A 20,219-nucleotide genomic window follows, 5' to 3' on the forward strand; every position below is an offset into this window, starting at 1 on the left:
AGGAAAAGTCCAAATTCCACAATCCTCTTTTAATAAAAATACATCCTAGTTTCTGTAACAATGTGAGAGTTGACATATAGATGAGGGGTTGCCAGTCTTTTTTAACCAGTGCACACAGTTTAAATTTTGAGAGTTAACAGGCTGCCATTGGGGCGGGGGGATGGCATGCCATAACACTATATTAGAGAGTATGATCTTGATGAATTCATTGGCCATAATCCCAAACAAGTGGGCTTATGAGTGCAACCTTACATATTTATAGTTTAAAAATAAAAACATACGCTAAGGAATCTTATTTAAACTTTAATTAGATTTTAAGTTATAAGAGCTTTGGCCACTGCTTTTGGCATTTTATATACAAACGTTTTAAGGTATTCATCAAAAAGGGCTTTGTCAGCAACAGTTCCCCAGAATTGTTGCAGTAGGCAGCACCTATAGCTGTTTGACTTGACTTTGCAGCTTTTGCCTCTCCTTGTTTAAACAGTGCATTTCCACCCAATACATTGAACTGAATCCAGATACATTCATTAAAAGGGCATGAATGTATAGTTTTGGTCCTTATTGCACTTAAAAGTACCACAGAATATTTTTTTAAAAATATCCTTGTGGTATGTGGGTTAATACTAGCAGCAGAAATAAAAAATGTGAGATGCAAAAGCATACATTTCCTGTTTTCTCCCCTCTTAATCTCTTAACTGCAGATGGGTATTTATACATTTTTTTATTCCAATTTCTGAAATGAGAATAACCAAGAAAATATTACTAGAGTATGGCAACTGGTTGCCCATATGCCAGTCTACTCCTGGGCAGAGGAAGACAAAAATGAGTTCTATTGCTTGGCCTCTTCCATTTCCCCACAATTCATTTTAGGTCCAAAGAAGGGGCTGTAGATCTAAGGAACACATAGAAAAGTATACCTGCTTCTACCTAGCCTTTCAATGTTGACAAGTAAAAAAGGCAGGTGTGTGTTTATGGCATCCTTAGGGGCAGCTGTAAGAAAAGAAGGTATTAACTTATGTGTTACTTCCCCACTTGCCTTCCCTGACACTCTCTAGCCTGGAAAGGTGTTTGGTAGGTAGCTGATCATAAGGAAGCCCATTCTGCACACACTTACCCTCTTTCCTACACATAAAATCAGGGAGGGGGAAGGACTGCTTATGTCTATATGGCATGAGAGTGTGCTTGCCTCCACCCAACCCCATCTCCCTCTCCCTGTCTTCAAAGTGGGTTACTTGCAAGGTTAGCTGCCAAACATGAGTGTATAGTTCACCTTGTTGGAAGACTGGAAAAACAGTATAGTCTATACAAAACTAAGCTGAAATATGTTTGAAGAGGGCCTGGGACACATGGGAAGCAGCAGGACATAATTTCCAAAGAATTGCAACTACCTAAGATCAGCACTGAACTCGCTTAGATAAGACTCTCTTGTCACAATAATGTCATTGTCAAGCTAAATCACATATACTGTGCTTCACCAAGGGAAGGAAAGTAGTCTTCTGTCTTGAAGAGATCAGGAGGTTCATAAACTGTTTGATTCTGCCTTGAGGAAGATGTTTTCTGGAATTAAAACCTGTATGTTAAAATACTTGCTCACAACAGAATAAACAGAAATAAATCATGAATTCCCCACAATTTTAGTGGTAGCTTAAGAGGAGCCCTGCTAGTAGTATTCTGTTCCCACAGTGGCCAAACTAGATTAGAAGCCCACAAGCAGGTTCCAAGTACAACAGTACTCTCCCCACTTGTAATTTATAGCAACTTGTAAGGCAAAAGATTTATGAGTCATCGTGCCCGGAAGCACAAAACAGGCAAGATCCAAAAAGGAACTGAGAAAGAATGGAGCTGACTGTCATTCATTTCTCATGGAAGCAAGTAACTTCTATTCACCTGTGGAGGACTTATATGAGATAGCAAGGTGAATCATGTATGAATCTTTCTGTTGGTTGGTGGGGTAGGTTGGCCACTGTGGGCATACCTTTGTTAACAATTGAGTACTTAGGGGTTACATTTAATAAAACAGTATTTTGCAATCATGGCACATATAGCATGTTCCAAATCTCCTGTCCCCCCCCCCAAACCATTTCCCATCTCAGATAAATGCAGAGGTGGGGTGGGGGGTGGGCCGCAACCCTTGAAGGGAAGAAACACGCTGTAAGCAAATGTCTGTGAGGGATATAACACTCCAAGAAAGTTATCTAGATTGCATTATGTTTCATTCTCTTTTATGTATCTAAATCCACACATCCATATGTTGACTGTCAGGATCAACCAACCACACCTCTACTTAATGAATCATCATCATAATCATCTCAACAGTGGGGAGATTTGCCAAAGTTGTTCTCCTGGGCTTACAAACTAATCTAGTAAATTGACATCTGAACATAACAAAAGCTTATGATATTTGATATCAAATACATTATTATAGCAAGCATTTCCATAGTTGAGGAACAAAACTTACATTAAGGAAAGATGGCACATTGATTGTGTGTAGAAATTTTTTGAAAGTATTTGGGAACGTTCCAAGGTCTGATTCTGCCTTTGTGATCTGTTCTTCCATCCCTGACACACTATTTCCAACCATTTTTACAAAGGCCTGAAAGACAACAACAGATCAATAGCAATGAACAGGTGCAATATGGGAGAATATTAAAGGGACATTTCTTTGCTCAAATAGTTCTATTGGTCATATAAAAAACCAAATTTTCTGTACACATGTCAGAAACCACTGGCATCTAATCTACAGCCACATTCCAAATTCCAGCTTAGACTTAGTACATGAAAATCAATGCATTTCAAAGCACATTTAACTGCATTTGATTGTGGAAAAGCATCTGTTTAATGAAGACAGGAGTGCCTGGCGTGCTCTGGACCATGGGGTCACGAAGAGTCGGACACGACTAAACGACTAAACAACAACAAAATCTGTTTAACACATGTTACACAGTGGTTGAATAATCCGTTGTTTATTAAAAAAAATTAGAACTTTGAGAGTCAGTGTTACCTATGTCAAGAGTTCTAACTACATAATTACAAAAAGTATTGGAAGCACAGTAGGGTTTTTTTGGGTGGTGGGAAACAGAACAGAAATGAAGAATCCCAAGATTTCTTATATGTTGAACTTCTAAACTCCTTTGAAATCTGAAGAGTCATAATTTTTACAATGTAAGATGACTGATTATACTGTGATACCTTGGTTTTTGAACGTCTCCATTGACGAACATTTCAGTTTTCAAACGCAGCAAACCTGGAAGTAAATGCTTCGGTTTTCGAACGTGCCTCGGAAGTCAAACATGTCACGTGGCTTCCGTATTGAGTTTTCCATATTGAGTTTTCCATTTTGAGGCTTCCATATTGAGTTTACCATTTTCGAACGTTCTGGAGCTCTTAACGGTCTTCCGGAATTGATTACGTTTGAAAACTGAGATACCACTGTATATGCCAAGACAGCATAGCAAGCTCTTCCCCTAGTGTGCCTGGATACACTGATTTACGCTACAAAGCCACATTCCTCCTCTTTTATTTGAAATTTACAGGAGCAAGGATTTTTTATTTTTTTTAAGTGACAGTTTAAACTAAGTTTTAAGAACAGCAAGGGGCCATGTGCCCAATCTACAAGATCATCTGCACGCAGGAAAAGGAATGGACATGGAAACTTCTCCTTTCCAGCTGGGAAGTTCTACACAAATTTTGGAGCTCAATTGTTTGGATTGGGTGAATATATTTATGTTACAGGATCAAAAAGAAAATAGCCCAAAGATTATTTCCAAGTAGTCCTGTAAAAAAGGGCTGTGATACTGACATCAGAAACACATACCTCCAGTTTGTCAATCTTTCTATACAGTTGCTTCATTTCCGTTGCCTTTGCATGAATATGAGGCACACTTTCACTTACTACTTGAGAGGAATCACTTCGAATCTAGAAAAATATCAGACAAGAAAAATTCTAAACAACAGCATTAAGATTACTTGAGATCTCAAACATCATCTAAATGAATGAATAAAATGTTATTTAAACCCACAGGCCACTACAAGTAAATAATTTGTGTCTAAGTGCTCATATAAAGAACAATCATAATCTAAACAAAACTATTTGGCTCAGAACAATTGGTTAAGGCTATTTCATTTTTTGTTTGGTTGATCTGAGCAAATCTGCACATGCCTGCGGGTAATGTTGGGATGCCACAAAAACTGGAATGCTACATGTTAAAACAAGCTAGATTCAGATTATTAATTTCATGTTGGTGAGAAAGCATGCCTAAAGGTAGTTTGATTTCAGTGGCTGACCGTATCTATTGTGTTCTTAGACTTACCATGTCTAACATCCCCACAAACTCATCTACCCTTGTCAGCAAATCTTCCAGACTCTTGTCTAAGGTTTCAATCTGCAAAAAATAAATAAAAATGCAAACATCACAGGGCATTCTTATGTGGAATTCTCTCCCTAGAGAGGCTCGCCTGGTGCCACCTTTGGGTACCAGAAACACTTTTCTCCCTGGCCTTTGCCTAATTAAACGATAACCTTTTTAATTTGTGTCTGCGACGGGGGTGGAGTTTTTGTTTGCTACTATGTTGTGTCTTTTTTTGTGCTTCTTGGATGAGGGCATTATAGAAATTAAGAAATAATGATAACACATGGACTGGAAGAAACTCAGGGCAAAGTGGAGCTTGCTTCTGAGTAAACAGACACAGGTTTTGGTTGAACAATGGAAGCAATACCCATTAACCTCCAAGAAAGAAACTCCTCACAAAGTCCAAGGCCAGGAAGACCATAAACTAAAGTCCTACAGCTGCTGCGTTGCATAAAATCGGAGGTGAGAGGATGGGCGTAGTCATAATTTATTGGGGGGGGGGGGGGGCTAGGACACCCATCTGTCATCCTGCGGATTCTGAAGGAAATGTCTCAACGGTTGTTTCAAATTACTTTCTTTGGACCCAAAGTGCTCAGAAAAATCTTGTCAAAATCTTTCTACAGTTTCTACTCTTAGTTAAGTATTTATTTATTTAATTGATTTGGGGGGGGGGCTCGCTACGCCCATGGGGTGGGTGAGTCCAGCCTAAAGGGGTGAGCCCACTTCGCCCCCTTACCTGGGACCCCCCCCCACTGAACTGAGGGGGGGGGGGGCTTTGCTTCGAGGTAAGCACCGCGGCGCGACCCAACTCTCCCTCCCCGCTCCGAGGCTGCGGTTAAGCGGCGGCTTCCCCTCCTGAGGAGACGCGGGCGAGTGATTGCGCTCACCTGCCCGGTTGGGGCGACTCCTCCCAGCGGCGAGGGCAGCAGGTACCCGGCGTAGTCCGCCGCGGCCGTGGCCAGCAGCAGCTCCGCTCCGCAGGCATCTCCTTCGGCCGCGTCTTCTTCCTCCTCCCCGATGCCGGAGGCGCTGCTGTGGCTCTGAGAGACGTTCCCGCTGTCGCCGCTCAGCTGCGGAGGCGGCGGCGGCAGCAGCGGCGGTTCCTCAGCTGCCGCCTCATCCATTCGGCCCCCTCCCTCGCGCTACTACTCTCCGCCCGCGCGCATCAGGAAGCCAACCGCCTGTCACCTGACGAAGCGCTTTTCAACGGTCGGCCCGTCAACTGTCGGCGGAGTAGCGGGAGGGTGCCTTTCCTCATCTACGGAAACCCAGCGGGGACACGGCCAAAGGGAAGGCTCGTTTGTTAAATAATGAGGGGCGTAGCGGAGGCGTGGCGTTCTTTTGAGCGGAGCCCGTGATTGGGTGTCCTGGCCCCCGAGAGCGGCCTCCCTCCTTTCCTCAGTCTAGGCTGGAGAGCGTCCAGGGAGGTGCTTCTGCTTTCGTTTTCCCTTCTTTTCTCCCCCGCCCTGTGAACTTAGGACCGCGTATTCCTTTTAAAAGCGAGGTGCTGCTTCTCTCTCCTCTCGTTTTGTCCAGCACCTGCAAGGTAGAGGAAGGCTAGGATGCGCCAAGCAGACTTCGGAAAGGAGCCCCATGGAGTTTCATAGCACTTGCTAACAGGTAAATAGGTATACAATTGCAGCCGGAGCCACGTTGGTCTATCAGCAGAGTAGGGCCGATCCAAATGTCCACGAAATAATAATAATAATAATAATAATAATAATAATAATAATAATAATATTTTTTTATTTATACCCCGCCCTCCCCAGCCAAGGCCGGGCTCAGAGCGGCTTACAAGCAATAATAAAAACAAGATGAATGATTACAACTTAAAAACAAAAATAAAATACAACATTAAAATAATGGAACATTAAAATATTAAAATGTAGCCTCATCGCAGGAGGAGAAGGAAAGGAAAAAAGAAAGAGAGGGAGGGAGGGAATCAAATTGGCTCCAAGCCAAAGGCCAGGCGGAACAACTCTGTCTTACAGGCCCTGCGGAAAGAAATCAGATCCTGCAGGGCCCTGGTCTCATGAGGCAGAGCGTTCCACCAGGCCGGAGCCAGAGTTGAAAAGGCCCTGGCTCTGGTTGAAGCCAATCTAACTTCCTTAGGGCCTGGGACCACTAGGGTGTTGTTATTTATGGACCTTGGAACATGCTGTGCTGAGATGTCAACCGCCCAACCACAAAAGAGGAAAACCTGCTTTAATGGTGAAGTTACAAACGCTTGACTTCCGTCACTGTCTTTTTAAAAAATAAAAAAGATTTTGGGACGAGAAACGCAGACATGGGGGTGGCAGGTGCCCCTAAATCAATAAAAATACAATTCTCAGGTTCTGACGCCCCCAACAAAAATCCTGACTACGCCCATTAACGCAGACTTAATTAGATTAAGCACTTTGTAGCTTTGAGCTTCTGTCTTGGGCTGCTGGGACAAAGTAGTAAGTAATCACTCCTCCCTTTGTATGTGTGTGTGGGGGGGATGTAGCACTTACCTATGCATCTGGATAAGGACTCATTTCTTCCTTGCCCTTACACCTGCCTTCCTCAAATAAATATTCAGCCCACAAATTTTGGAATTCCAGGACTGTCGATTGGGGAGCTACTGCATTTCCATGGAAACTTCCTCATATGGACTCAGACCATTGGCCAATTTATCTCAGCATTGTCTTCTCACAGTTGGCAGTGGCTCTCCAGGGTTTCACATTGGAGTCTGTTCCAGCCCTACCTGCATATGACAGGGATTGAAATTAAGAACATAAGAGCCCGCTGGATCAAGCCAGTGCCTTATCTCATCTATTCCAGTGTCCTATTCTCGAAGAGGCCAGCTGGATGCCTTTGGGAAACTGGTAAGCAGGACCTGAGCACAAGAGTACTCTTCCTTCCTGCGGTTTCCAGCAATTGGTATTCAGAACCAGAATACTTCTTGACCATGGAGGCAGAGCCCTAACTACTCTTATCCTCTCAGGAATTTGTCTAATCTTCTAAAGCATTGATTACATTGTGAAACATTGTCAACAAGATGTAGAAATACCTAATTCTATGCCTTCATCTTCCCCAGCTGCAATAAAACATGTTTCCCTCGTTTCTGTCTGTACAGTGGTACCTCGGGTTACATACGCTTCAGGTTACAGACTCCACTAACCCAGAAATAGTACCTCGGGTTAAGAACTTTGCTTCAGGATGAGAACAGAAATCTTGCCGCCGCGACATGGCAGCAGTGGGAGGCCCCATTAGCTAAAGCGGTGCTTCAGGATAAGAACAGTTTCAGGTTAAGAACGGACCTCCAGAACGAATTAAGTACATAACTAGAGGTACCACTGTACAGCCATAGTAGGCGCTGTAGGGGACTGACGGACGGGAGAGAGGGACTGGGGTGGCAAAGCTTAAGTTCTTTTATTTAGTGTATGCTTGGGGTTTTTCTGTCAGTATCACTTGGGGAAGTTCTCTTTCTATTCACTTGTTATGTTTCCTTCATGATGAGAGGTTGGGGTGGCCTAGGGTGTGGCTGATTGTCTTTGGCTGGCTGCAGTGGGATTTGTTTGTGCATGGGTGAGGGGGGTTGTCGGGTTAAGTTAGCCATATTGAATTGTATGTTGTCAGTGGGTTATGAGCTCTTTATAGTGTGAGTGGGCATTGTTATCTTGGAAGGTGTTCAGTAGGGCCAGTTCTGGGGTGACGTCTAGTACCTGTTTAGCTATTTTGCTTATTTCTGGTATGACTGCGCACACTCCTTTTCTGACTAGATCCTCGATTACTTGGTTTGGCGGGATCTGCTGGTTCAGACACAGCATATGTTTGGAGAAGGCCCCACGGGGGATCATGGGGAGGAGGTGCGAGGAAAAAACTGTTGTGACATTGATTTCTTTGGCAACTTGGAAGGGCTTTGGTGGGATCCAGAAACGGCAACCTGGAGCCCCACTGACCACTTAACTGCTCTCTTCTCCATCAGCTTGGGAGCTTTTTCTGAGATGCTTGCGGGGTATGATAGCATCCTTTGTCATTTGAGCATCTTTATCAAGATGCTAACAGATCTGCCTGCCTTTGATCAGTTGTGCTTCAAGGGAAGCTTACCACTCCTCTGATTCTTTAATATTTTCCAGCCCAGATAGATGTTAACCAAAAGATCTCACAATAGTCACCTCCTTGCAGGAGCAAGGAAGCATAAGAGAATCAGATGCACCACAAGAGCATCTTGGATGGGATGGCTTTCAAAGAGGGCTAGACAATTGCCTATCAAAGGCAACTAGCCGTGATAGCTATGCTCAGCCTCCCCTGTTGGAGGGAGCATTGCTTCTGAAAAGAACTTGCTGGAAGCCACAGACTCCCCAAACGTGTTTCACAAGGACCCCTTTCTTCCCTCTGCCCCAGTACCTGAGGGTCATCACGTCTTTCCAGGGATTTGGCCAGAACAAAGTATATGCTGGGGAAAGGCTCCTTCCCTGCAAAGAAAATGGAGGAATCAGCAGGCGCCTGGCTCCCAGCCATGCTAGCACCAGTCTGGCGCATGAGGGTGGAGGACACAGGAAGGAAGCATTCCTATAGTATAGGGCACTCAATTGGCATTTCCACCTACATGAACTCTAAGCCTTCCCCCCTTGTTCCGGCCTGCCTCTCTCCTAAGGAAGATGCAAACTCTTGCAGGAAGCCACTGGTGGGAAGTGTGTTCCTATGATTCCCAAATGTTTCAGAAGCATCTTTTCATTCCTTTAGCTGCTTGATATAATCATAGCATGGCAGAGTTGGAAGGGATCCCAAGGGTCATCTAGTCCAACTCCCAGCAATGCAAGGATCCTGCCCACAGCCAGCCCTGGCTGGGCTCCAAACTCCAGCCTTCTGGTTACCATTGCAATTCTGCATGGTGTGGAGAAAGGGGAGAGAAATGTGTTGCTTACACTCTCATAACACTGATATGAGATCCACACCATGCAGCCCTTTCAATAACTAAAGGGCTGTCACATGGATGGAGCAAGCTTGTTTTCTCCTGCTCCAGAGGCCCTTAGGACCTGAAGCAGTGACTCTCCTTGGAGGTTTTTAAGCAGCGCTTGGATGGCCATGGATCATCTAGTTGAGATTTCTGCATATGCAGGGAGTTGGACTAGATGACCCTCAGGGTCCCTTCCAACTCTACAGTTCTATGATGCAATGTTTTAAAGAGCATCCAATGCGCCTTTAAAGCACATGACTTCCCCCGAAATGATTCGTGCCATTGTGGCTTCCCTCTCACAGACCTACAATCCCCAGAACCCTTAACAAGCTATAATTCCCAGGATTGTTTGGAGGAAGACATCTGGTTTTTAGAACAAGGATGGAGAACCTGCAGTTTGCTCACCCCCATTTCCTAGGAACCAGGAATGGGAAGCTCAAGTGCTTCTAACAGTACAGTGGTACCTCGGTTTACAAACTTAACCCATTCCAGCAGTCTGTTCTTAAACCGAGGTGCACTTTCCCTACTGAGGCCTCCCTCTGCCGGTGCCCTTCCACCATTCGACTTCCGTTTGGCTTCCAGGGCAAAGTTCGCTAACTGGAACACCTACTTCCGGTTTTGCGGAGTTCTTTGTCCGAATCGTTCATTAACAGGGCTGTTCGTAGATCGAGGTACCACTGTATGGTTATAGGGAGCAGCGTGTATAAAATGTTGAATGTAATAGGGTTATTAAGGTAATTGTATCAGAATTATTATGGGAATGTGGAGGGAGGGGGACAGAGTGAGTATGGTGGGATTCTGGTGGTGAGTGATGATTGGATGAGGATTTGAAAGGGAGTTTGAATGCGAGGCAGTTGAGAGCAGTGGGTTCTGGAGGGAGTGGTTGGGCAACTAACTATTCAGTTTAGGATCAGTAGTCTAGTCATCATTTTTGTAATAAAGCAACATATAAGATAAAGAGAATTTGAGGCCATGAGCTTAGTTACATACGTCATCATTTAGTGAATCATTCATACAATCTCCTTTAATGAGGGTGTAGTACCTAGATTCTGGACCAAACATTGATATTTTTTGCTCTTTTCTAGTTTCATAGGTTTATGTTTTGGTTCTAGTGATGTAATAGGGGTGGGGACTCTTTAAATACTGGGGGCGTTGCACACTCCTTTTTAAAAATAAAGTAAAATAATTTCCCCTCATTTTCAAAAACACATGCATTGTCTCTTTCTTCAGGTTCTTCAGTTACTGTTGTGAAGCACTGGTGTTATATGCAGTATAGGGCTGGGAAGAAAAGAGGGGGCCTGTAACTCTCCAACAGTTTGATTTCACCACCAAAAACACAAATAAATACTTATCTACAGTCACTGTTTCAGTCACCTACCCAATCACGGACAGTTATATGCCTTAAGTGAGAAGCCTGCTAAACTCATGGAGACTTATCCCCGATTTGTAATGAGGACTAATGACACGAAGACTGCAGGTTGTAGTCTGGTTAACTTTTCAGAAGAGGTTAACAGAATCTGTATTCGCTTTAGAACATTTATGTGATTGATACTTTTGATTATGAAGTATTTGTTACACAACAGTGAGATTGATCAAAAGCCAACTTCATGTGATTTTGACAAAGTGGTTCTACAGGGATCCCATTCTGCATAAATATTGGGGCCTCTAAAAATTTGACGTGATCTGTTCACCAACGGGAATCGGTGTCTGGTATTTTTACTGGCTCCATTTCTCCAACACAAAGTTCAATTATTTGCTTTTGCTGCATCCAGCTCTTAGCAACTCTGTATAGGTAAAATAACCCTGCCATCTAGTTTCCTAACATATTCACACTCTTCCAATTGTTCCATACAATCCATTTCATTCTGTATGGCAAGGTATTCAATGGCTACCTAAAATTCTCACCCCGGTACACTCTTCAGTAGCACAGGTGGGGAACTTGTAGCCCTCCTGATGTTACTGGACTCCCATCTCCCATCAGCCCCAGACAGCACAGCAATTGGCCAGGGATGATGGGCGTTGAGTCCCAACAACATAGATGGCAACACATTCCCACCTCCTATTTCTTCTGAAGCACCAAAGGTATTTTTATTGAGATGGCTTTGGTGCCCAGGACGTGGGTTTGGGGTGATGGTGGCATTGTTCAGTTAAGAAATATTGAAGCTTGTACATAACTTTATTCCAAGCAGAACAATAAAAGGCTTTTTTATTAAACAACCCCAAAGTGTTTTGAGCCCTTTATAGTACAAAATAAGGGTGTGGAAGGTGTGGGATATAATTTATATAAAGAATTTTCATTTGTTTAGAAACGCTTTAATACACAAAACTACACAGTAAAAAACAAAGAAAATGACAAAGCTAAAAGTAGAAAAATACATTGTAACACAATTATATTTTTTCCTAGACACTTCATAATATAGTCAACCTTTTTTCTACTAAACATTGTAACAGCTTGTGGCGTTTTATAGAACAGAAAAACAGAGCTGGGAGCAAAACCGTTTCTTTTGGAGTAGCCTATTATTGATTTGCTTTATAACTAATCATGATCCCAACAATCTAAGATAGTCTTTACTTGAAACACTTGATATGCTGTCGAATTGTAGCATTTTAGATTCCAGGGACAATAAAATAAAATAACACTCTAGCTTAGGAAATCGGTATGTACCAAGAGGAACCAGGTTTCATTATTAAAGACTCTGGATTCAAGTTAATTCTAAACAGTAAGACAATTTTAGGCTGCATTCCTAACCAAATCTTTTCAGAAACAAGTCCCATTAAATTCAATGGGGCTTACTCCCAGATAAGTGGAGTTAGGATTACAGCCTTAGATGAGTTTCTTGTGGTGACATAGAATGCAGTCCAAGCAATCTTATTATTTATTTGCAAATTCAGTACTGTTATCAATATAAAAAAGTGAAACCAACAGTCACTAAAATTTGAGTATTTGTCTAATAAATATTTTAGCAATAAAAAGAGAACACATATCCTGATGGTGCAGCAATTAAACCAACCTCCATGCTGCCTGTTGTTGTTTTTTCACATCATATGAAGACAGTTTATTCCAACAGTACTACAAGTCACCAGCAGGTGGTGATGATCAAAAAGAAATTATGGCAACAATGTGACGCTATCCCACTTTAAAAATATACATATAAAACACAAAATCATTTGGTCAAAGTTTTGTTCCAAAAATAAAAAACAAAAACAAATGCAGCATTCCCTCAACGCTATTTCCAGGATAGAAAGTTGTTCAGTTAGCCCTTTCCAGATTTAGGGGCAAGACAAGTAAATTTTCTGTGTAAACAAACTAGGAAGCAGTATATAATGGCAGAAAGTAAAATTTCAAAATTTAAACACATTGCATTGTATCCAATCATGCTATTCAACTGATGGTAAGGCTTTGGTCAGTATACTGGAGCAGTCAGCAATTTCCCCTTCCTAAATCTGCTCCAGAGAACTCGGGAACCCCCCAGAGCAGATTTTTTTTTGGGGGGGGGGCATTGTAGGAAGAGGGAATAAGGATTTCCCTGTTCAGCTGACAGAAACCTGACTGTGCAACCCTGTTGGATGCAATCCTTAATAGTAGTTTTCCCCTCAAAGACTAATTTATGAATGCCCATTCCATGTTTACTGTGTCTGTTGTTATTAATCATCAAAATATATACAATTTACATGTATATATTGCAGCATATATCCATACATGCAGCAGACATACTTTCATAGATGGGATTCTTTTTTAAAAATGCAGCAATCTTTACTTTCCCTCATTCTGACCCTAGGAGCAGAAACCATATTTACAATTTTTCATGGGTTGCAATAGGCAGCACTTTTATGTATAATCCTGAATACCACCATGTCCGGAAAGCAACACGTGTGTCACACCTCAGAAGGTCTAAGAGAATTAAGATTCCCTCTCTTCGGGATGTGTATAGATTTGTTCCAGTTGGCACTTCAGACAAGAAACACACACACACACACACACACACACACACACGGAAGCACCCACTAAAGTGTGATCACCGTTCCATCCTCCTCAATGCCTCCTTTGGGAATAACCAAGCTATGACGAGGATCAGTTTTTAAGGAACTCAGAATTTTGTGAATATTGCCGTTGCTTTCTCGTCCCAAGCTGTTGTTGAGTACCAGGTCCCTCTGTAGTCTTTGGCTAAGACTGCTGCCGTTAATTCGGGAAAGGCTACCAGAAGGAAGGCTGTGCGATTTCGGAATGGGCTGTGGCTCCAGACAGCCCTCAATTACAATGTCAGCATCCTCGTCACTCTCCATTTCATCAGGGTGGAAGTTCTGCAGGACATGAGAAGAAGGCAAACTGTGATGACTTGCAGTGCTGTCCGTAGACTGGCCAGAACTCCCAGACATCCGACTGCTTCTGATAATATTGTTCCTTTGGTTTGCTGGCTTGACTGTGATGATAAGATTATGGCTATTGGCGATCATCATGTCCGTTACCTGATCAAGAGTTTTCCCGGCCACTTCTATGCCATTCACTTCCAGGACTTCATCATTGACAGCCAACAAGCCTGTACTCTCAGCTAAACCACCAGGAACCATCCGAGAGATGAAAATTCCAGGTACCTTTTCCAGCCCATGAGGAGTTACTCTGACACTGGTCCCATCACGAATGTAGAATCCTAGAGGCTTCTCACACCCATGTCGATACAATCTCACTCTCCTATGAGTTTCAGGTAGGATGTCCACATCAATGATGGAAGACACGGGTCTAAAATCCTGAGGCATGCTGATATTAACGTGGGGGCGTCTGCGAAGGTTGTCATTCCGGAGGGTCACCAGAGCTTTCTTTTTCCTGGTTAAGGTGTTTGAACCAAAGTTACCATAATCTGCTTCATCTGAGAAGAGAGGAGAGGAAGAGTTGAGTTTCACATGCCACTGAGCCATAAACTCTTTCCAGCAAGCAATGGAATTTCATCTCCAACATTTATAAAATGTAGTCATTTGCCCATGCTGCAAACAGTTCTTGCTTTGAACATCTTTCTCCTCCCCACCCCACATTTCAGGGATTTCAACTTCCATCTGTCCCAGCCAGCATAAACTGTTGCTAGCAACAAACCATAATTTATAAGAGTTTTTGTGAGATTGGAGGAGGATGTGGGCTGCTGCTGTGCAATGCAGAAGCAGCCCTTGTTGTGTTATCTGTAGATAAGAACAGTTAATGAATTTTTACATCAGGTTATGTTGCAAATACACCTACGAAGAAATCTATCAGACAGAAATTCCCAAAAGTTAAATAGGATTTCTCAGATGAGAGATGAATACAGTGGTACCTCGGGTTAAGAACTTAATTCGTTCTGGAGGTCCGTTCGTAACCTGAAACCGTTCTTAAGCTGAGATACCACTTTAGCTAATAGGGCCTCCTGCTGCTGCCGTGCCGCCGCTGCACAATTTCTGTTCTCATCCTGAAGCAAAATTCTTAACCTGAGGTACTATTTCTGGGTTAGCAGAGTCTGTAACCTAAAGCGTCTGTAACCCGAGGTACCACTGTTACTTTGCAGACCCATCATGGAGGGACATTTGTTATTATTAAATATATTTTACAGACTTCTTTCTCAAGTGAACCCAAGGCAACATACAACAGTATACAAATATACATTATATGGAAAAAAAATTAAGGAAGAAAGTCACATCCATATAATATGCCAAAGCTATTTAAGTTGGGTATATATGCTGAGCAAACCAATTGCCAGGCCTTTGGGAGGGGCTGGAGAGTGCGATGAGCTATTTAGCTGTGATTATTCACAGCCTGATATTTTGCTTGATTTTGTTTATTTTAATAAAGATTTTAATAGCATGTGTACTTGAGCTTGTTTTTATTGCACTGTTCTAATTATCTTGTTTACGTTCTACCCTGGGACCATTTGGTGATGGGCAGATTATAAAATCCCATCAGTAAGAACTGGTGGGAGCTCAGGTTTTCCTGGCAAAGGGAGATATTTCTGCTCCCATAAATATTTCTTCAAAAAGACACCTAATGGTGACAACCTGGGCATATTGCCAAGCACATCTTTAAGGAAGCAAGTATCCTATTTCCCACGCCGTCTAGGAGGAGGATTGGCAGAAATTGCAGAAAGGGATAAAGGTATACAGAACCAGGAGCAGGGGATGGTGATGGCTACTTTTCTGTGCCCAGTGGTTTGTTAGTGCAGGGTAGGAGAGTGAATCAATAAACCCAGGCTACTTGGAGCACACACTATACTAATCATGTCCCAGAGCAGCTCATTGGCAAGGTTGGTGGTATCAGAAGCAACAGTGTGGCTACTATGTGTCAGGGACTGGCTGGACTTGGAGTGGTGGGAGGCACCAACAGGGAAATCTCCAAGTGAAATGCCAGAGGAAGAAGACTCAGAGCCAGGGGATTGGTAGTGAGACACTGAGGAGAGGTCAGAGGAAGCAGTCAGTGAGCAGGAAGAGCCAGTGATAGAGAGCAGTTCAGAATCTGAAGCTAAGGCAGAGGAGGGGCGGGGCAAGGGGCTGCTGAAGAATCCAGGGAGCCTCCCTCTCCTGCTGTGACAAGCTTCCCTCCTCCCTGGTCTCCAAGAACATGCAGAATAATGAGGAAGGCTGAACAGAGACCAGAAGTGTGCAGGTGCAAGTTTGAGAGTGCTTGGGAAACATCTAGGAGAGGAGGAGCCTTAGAAAGAGTGGGAGGCAGGAACCTTCAGTCCTGGCAACTGCTCCACAGGGGCAAGGCACGCTGGGAAGTGTTGTATGTTGTTTCCTGGAATAAAGAGTTAACTTCATTGACAATGGAGCCTTGTGTCTCTCATGCTGACCTGCATCTGACTCCAACCCTGACACTCTGAACCCAGTTCTGTCTTCACTCAAGTTAATCGGAAGGTGGTCTTCAGAAGAAAAATGGGAGTTATGCAAACAGGATAAGACTTGTGGACTATGTAAGCATGGTTTAGGAAACCATGATTTAAAACGATTCAATCAGAGCTAATAAAGAATGGAAAGTGGTGGTGAAAATTCTTCAGCATAGCTCACACACTCAGTGGTCTTAAATACAGTTCTGGAAAGCCCAGGAAATTGGGCAAGCATGAGGCTAAGCAGGAAGACACCCACTTGTGTTTTGTCAATTTCTAAAAGGTACAGTATGTTATTAGACGTGCAGGCAGAAAGTAATCAAAGTAGTCATGGTCTTTCAACAAAGGCAGAGCTGAGAAAACTGGTGCCCCCTCCCCAGAAGCCTGGCATCAAAAAGTATGTCAAGCACAAGGGAGCATGGGCAGGCATTTCCTGTTACTGCTCCCTAGTTTCCTTGATGCCAAAAATGAGCCATGAGTGCCAGGACAAGTTATAGCAACTGGTTGTGTGGGTGGAGTTGATGAATTGATGACTACTTGCAAAGCTGCTTTGATTTATGGCTCCAGTTAAGCAACCATGAGGTTGGGACACGTCTGTGCCGCCTCCTGCGTGTGGTCGGAATAGCCACTGCAAGTTACTGTTTTCTCCATGGCGTTTGGAAAAGAAAAAGCTATTTGTTTTAACTCACTCAACCTCCTCAGCTGCATTCTGCTTATCTTTTGAGTCATTCTTCTGAAAGTGACTTTTCTAAGAGTTTCAAATTAAAACAGCACACACAAACAAATGTTTGGAGGAACCCAAAGACTGATAATGTTCATTCCAAGATTTCCTGAGCACAGAGTGTTAGAAAAATAGGATGACACTTTCTAGCAAACTGGGATTTCCTTTTCCTCTTGCCACCTCTTTTTAAAAGCTTCGCATATTCTGGTCATCACACAATTATGCATGTGTGCATTTCATTATTAATTGGTTTGTTAATTAATTAATTAACCAACCAACCCTATTTCAGGGTGGGGAGATCCAGTACAGAGGTAAATAATACCTTCAATATTAAACTTAAAAGTCCCCTAAGTCTAAGTAGTCTTTTCATTTTAAGAAAAGTCATGAGGGACACCTATACAAATGAATGTTAAATATTGAGCATCTGGTCTTAGGAGGAAAACAGGTATACTTCGAGCAAGATATTATAGACAACCATCACCACCACACAAAATCCCTATAACCAGAAGCGCCACTCCCATTGCTTGGACAGCTGCTTTTTATAGGAACTGCCTGCCAGATGAAATACCAAAGCGTAGCCAGATAAGATTATGTAAACAAGCAAGATTCCACAGAGAACCAGACTGCCAGACTCCTATAGGAAGAATTCATTTTGGAGTTTGCATTTCTAGTCTGCATACACTCCTAGGGTATTATTTCTTCTGGGAACTGTGCAACTTTAGTCGACAGCTCTGGAAACTACATCAAAGACAGAATTACTTCCACTAAGGAGAACAGCACTTCAGGCAACTTTGGGAAGGACGCCAACAACTCATTAAGAGCATTTGGGGTGCCCCTCAACCCAAAAAAAATCTCAATTACTGAATGCAGAAGTAAACAGAAGGATAACTTAAAACTGGGGAGGGCTTTAAGCCTTCACTTCATCACCCAAGAAAACTTTTCAGTGGATTTATTTATTTTTAAAGCCTTAAAAATCTGCACCACGTGGCCTTTTCCTACAGAGAAACATACACAAGTGGTTTTGGAAAGTGATAAAAGCCTGGCCAGGAAACTTACTCCATCATTTGTTATAAAATGATGGAACATGCAGAGATACAGAAGGATTCAAAAAGGAAACAGATATATCGTGAACTCTGACTTAGGCTGCTTCCTTTACCCAACTCAGATACAAGTGAGCAAGTTGGATAAGGCAAGAAAGAAAAACACAATGCAATGCCCAACCAAAACCTACTTGTGCTGTAGTCAAGCAAAGTCATTGAACAAACAAATGCTAAAGTAAATTAGGCTGAGTTTATTGTTTGAAAGGCTGCTGTGCCTTTTGGGTTAAAGTAACCTGTTTTTACAATCCTACCCAGTTAACCCCTGGGGAGGGGAATCTGTGCTGCAAGTTCAAACAGAAAATCCTGGCAGATCAAATTTTGTACACAAGAAAGTCTTGTGGTTTTTTCTTCACATGCACTGTACTAAGGGTTTTTATATTATTATTATTATTATTATTATTATTATTATTCCAATTCTTGGCTCTTTTGCCTTGATCATCCAATGAAAGAGGTGCTCCTTTAACTAACTTACTTACTTTTTCCTGTTCCACCTTTTTGATCTCCAAGATGGCTAAGCATTAAGAACCAAATGTAAATAAGCTGAAACACACACACACACACACACACACACACACACACACACACCAAACACCAACCAATGAAATCAAGTCAGCAGCAACTTAGTTATCCAGCTGATGAGAGTAGGCCAAAAACCTGAGTTCAGCACACAAATTCACAGCTCAAAAAGTGATAATGGGTTAACCTAAAATAAAGCAACTGCTCGCCTTGATATGTATAGGCTCTCATCTGGTCTATTAGAACCAGCAGGTGGTTTTTTTAAACAGAGGAATGCTAAGTAATTTTTTTTACTTTTACTTGAGCTATTTTAATTGCATCAGGAAAGCTAAACTAAATTGCATTAGGAAAGCTAAACCTAATCCCTTTCTATATACACAGACAGCAATTCAGACTTTCAAACATTTGAGAAAATGAGTATTCGCTGATATTCCAGTCGTGCTCTCTGTAACTCCAGTTGGTGACCACCAGGGGTCATTGCTCAGCTTCTATAATTTTCCAGTGCAGTATTGGGATTGTTAAAGGAAGGGATGCGGAGGATGTAGATTTGGTTCTCATTACCTAATCCAAATGAACTGAGGCACAGCTATCTCTCAAAATGTGCACTTTTCCAGATTGCAGTGCTGTTCTTCGAGAAAGTATTTTGCACAAAAATGTGTATTGTGTTGGGGGGGAAATAATTTATCAGTAAAAAGTAACAAAAATGCCTCATATTTGAGAAAATTGCTTGCAAAAATGTGTGTATTCAGAGAAATACACAGTAAATTGCTGACAATTTTTTTTTGGCAATTAAAAAAAAACCTTCTGAACTAAGCTGAGAATGTGTAAAAATAAAGATTGCGGGGAGGTAGGGATGCGCCAGAGAGGAAACGAGAGAAAAATCAAACCTAGCATATAGATACGGATGTAGATTGGTTATACTTATAAGACTGCTGTTCTTATGCGTGAAAAACAGACTGGTACTTTCTTTTGCAGGCTAAAAGTACAGCAGGCTGTTGAAGAAGGGACCCTCATGTCTCCTTTGCCAGTCTGTTGCCTTTCCAGAATGGGTGAAGAGGAAGAGAAGCCAAACAGGCTGGCAACAGAGGCAGAGTGCTTTGCCAGCTTGCTCAGTCGCCTGGAGAGAATTCCTGGGTTGGCACTGGCGACCAGACAAGGAGTTCAATGCAAGGGCTTCAGTAAAGGGGCACTTGGCACCAACACTTCCCTTCTCACTTTCACTGCCTTCACTCAATTCCTCAAAAGTGCTCATCCACATGTGCCATCAGTCTCACATCTGTGGCGTTGGATTATACAGACCTAGAGATAAAAGGTTTTTGGGGATGGAAAGCAATATATGGAAACAATGCAAGGGGAATAATCCACTAGTTATGGTTTTCATGGGGGGGGGGAGGAGCATGTCCCTAATCTGTAGTTTCCTGGAATTTTGTGGAAGGGAAACGATATTTTAGAGACTCATCCACAATTATGGTGGATAGTGATACCAGATAGTGCATAGCAACTATTCTGTGCCATGATCACCTCTCAACAGTGAACTGCCATGTATAAAAACACTGTCAACTGCCGTATATACAGGTGAAACTCGAAAAATTAGAATATCGTAGAAAAGTTCATTTATTTCAGTAATCACAATTATAACAAATAAAGGCTTGACATATCTGGCTTTGCATGTCATGAGTCTATCTCATATATTAGTTTCACCTTTTAAGTTGAATTACTGAAATAAATTAACTTTTCCACGATATTCTAATTTTTCGAGTTTCACCT

General features: G+C 42.4%; 3 protein-coding genes and 1 long non-coding RNA gene across 4 annotated transcripts in view; 1 reads left to right on the plus strand and 3 right to left on the minus strand.

Moving 5' to 3' along the window:
- The window catches only part of CARMIL1 (capping protein regulator and myosin 1 linker 1), a 341,669-nt gene that overhangs the window by 42,697 nt on the left and 278,753 nt on the right, over positions 1-20,219 (minus strand). The gene's annotated exons all lie outside the window — the stretch shown is intronic.
- On the minus strand, positions 291-5,616 carry LOC308481671 (biogenesis of lysosome-related organelles complex 1 subunit 4-like). The gene is made up of 5 exons (XM_081014318.1): positions 5,237-5,616; positions 4,311-4,382; positions 3,815-3,916; positions 2,459-2,593; positions 291-1,557 (listed from the first exon to the last, which is right to left on the minus strand). Exons 1-5 carry the CDS (start codon positions 5,471-5,473, stop codon positions 1,456-1,458), a joined length of 648 nt encoding a protein of 215 aa, XP_080870444.1. The 5' UTR covers positions 5,474-5,616; the 3' UTR covers positions 291-1,455.
- LOC308481697 lies at positions 5,828-10,484 on the plus strand. Its single transcript, XR_013988822.1, has 2 exons — positions 5,828-5,969; positions 7,155-10,484. It is a non-coding gene; the product is annotated as an uncharacterized lncRNA (long non-coding RNA).
- The window catches only part of PARD6G (par-6 family cell polarity regulator gamma), a 69,065-nt gene continuing 60,279 nt past the window's right edge, over positions 11,434-20,219 (minus strand). The window contains exon 3 of the mRNA XM_081014271.1: positions 11,434-14,141. Within this exon, the coding sequence (XP_080870397.1) occupies positions 13,282-14,141 (860 nt within the window). The 3' untranslated portion in view covers positions 11,434-13,281. The remainder of the gene's footprint in view (positions 14,142-20,219) is intronic.

Source organism: Podarcis pityusensis, assembly GCF_964106645.2.
Source record: "Podarcis pityusensis genome assembly, chromosome: 7".
Classification (NCBI taxonomy): Eukaryota; Metazoa; Chordata; class Lepidosauria; order Squamata; family Lacertidae; genus Podarcis; species Podarcis pityusensis.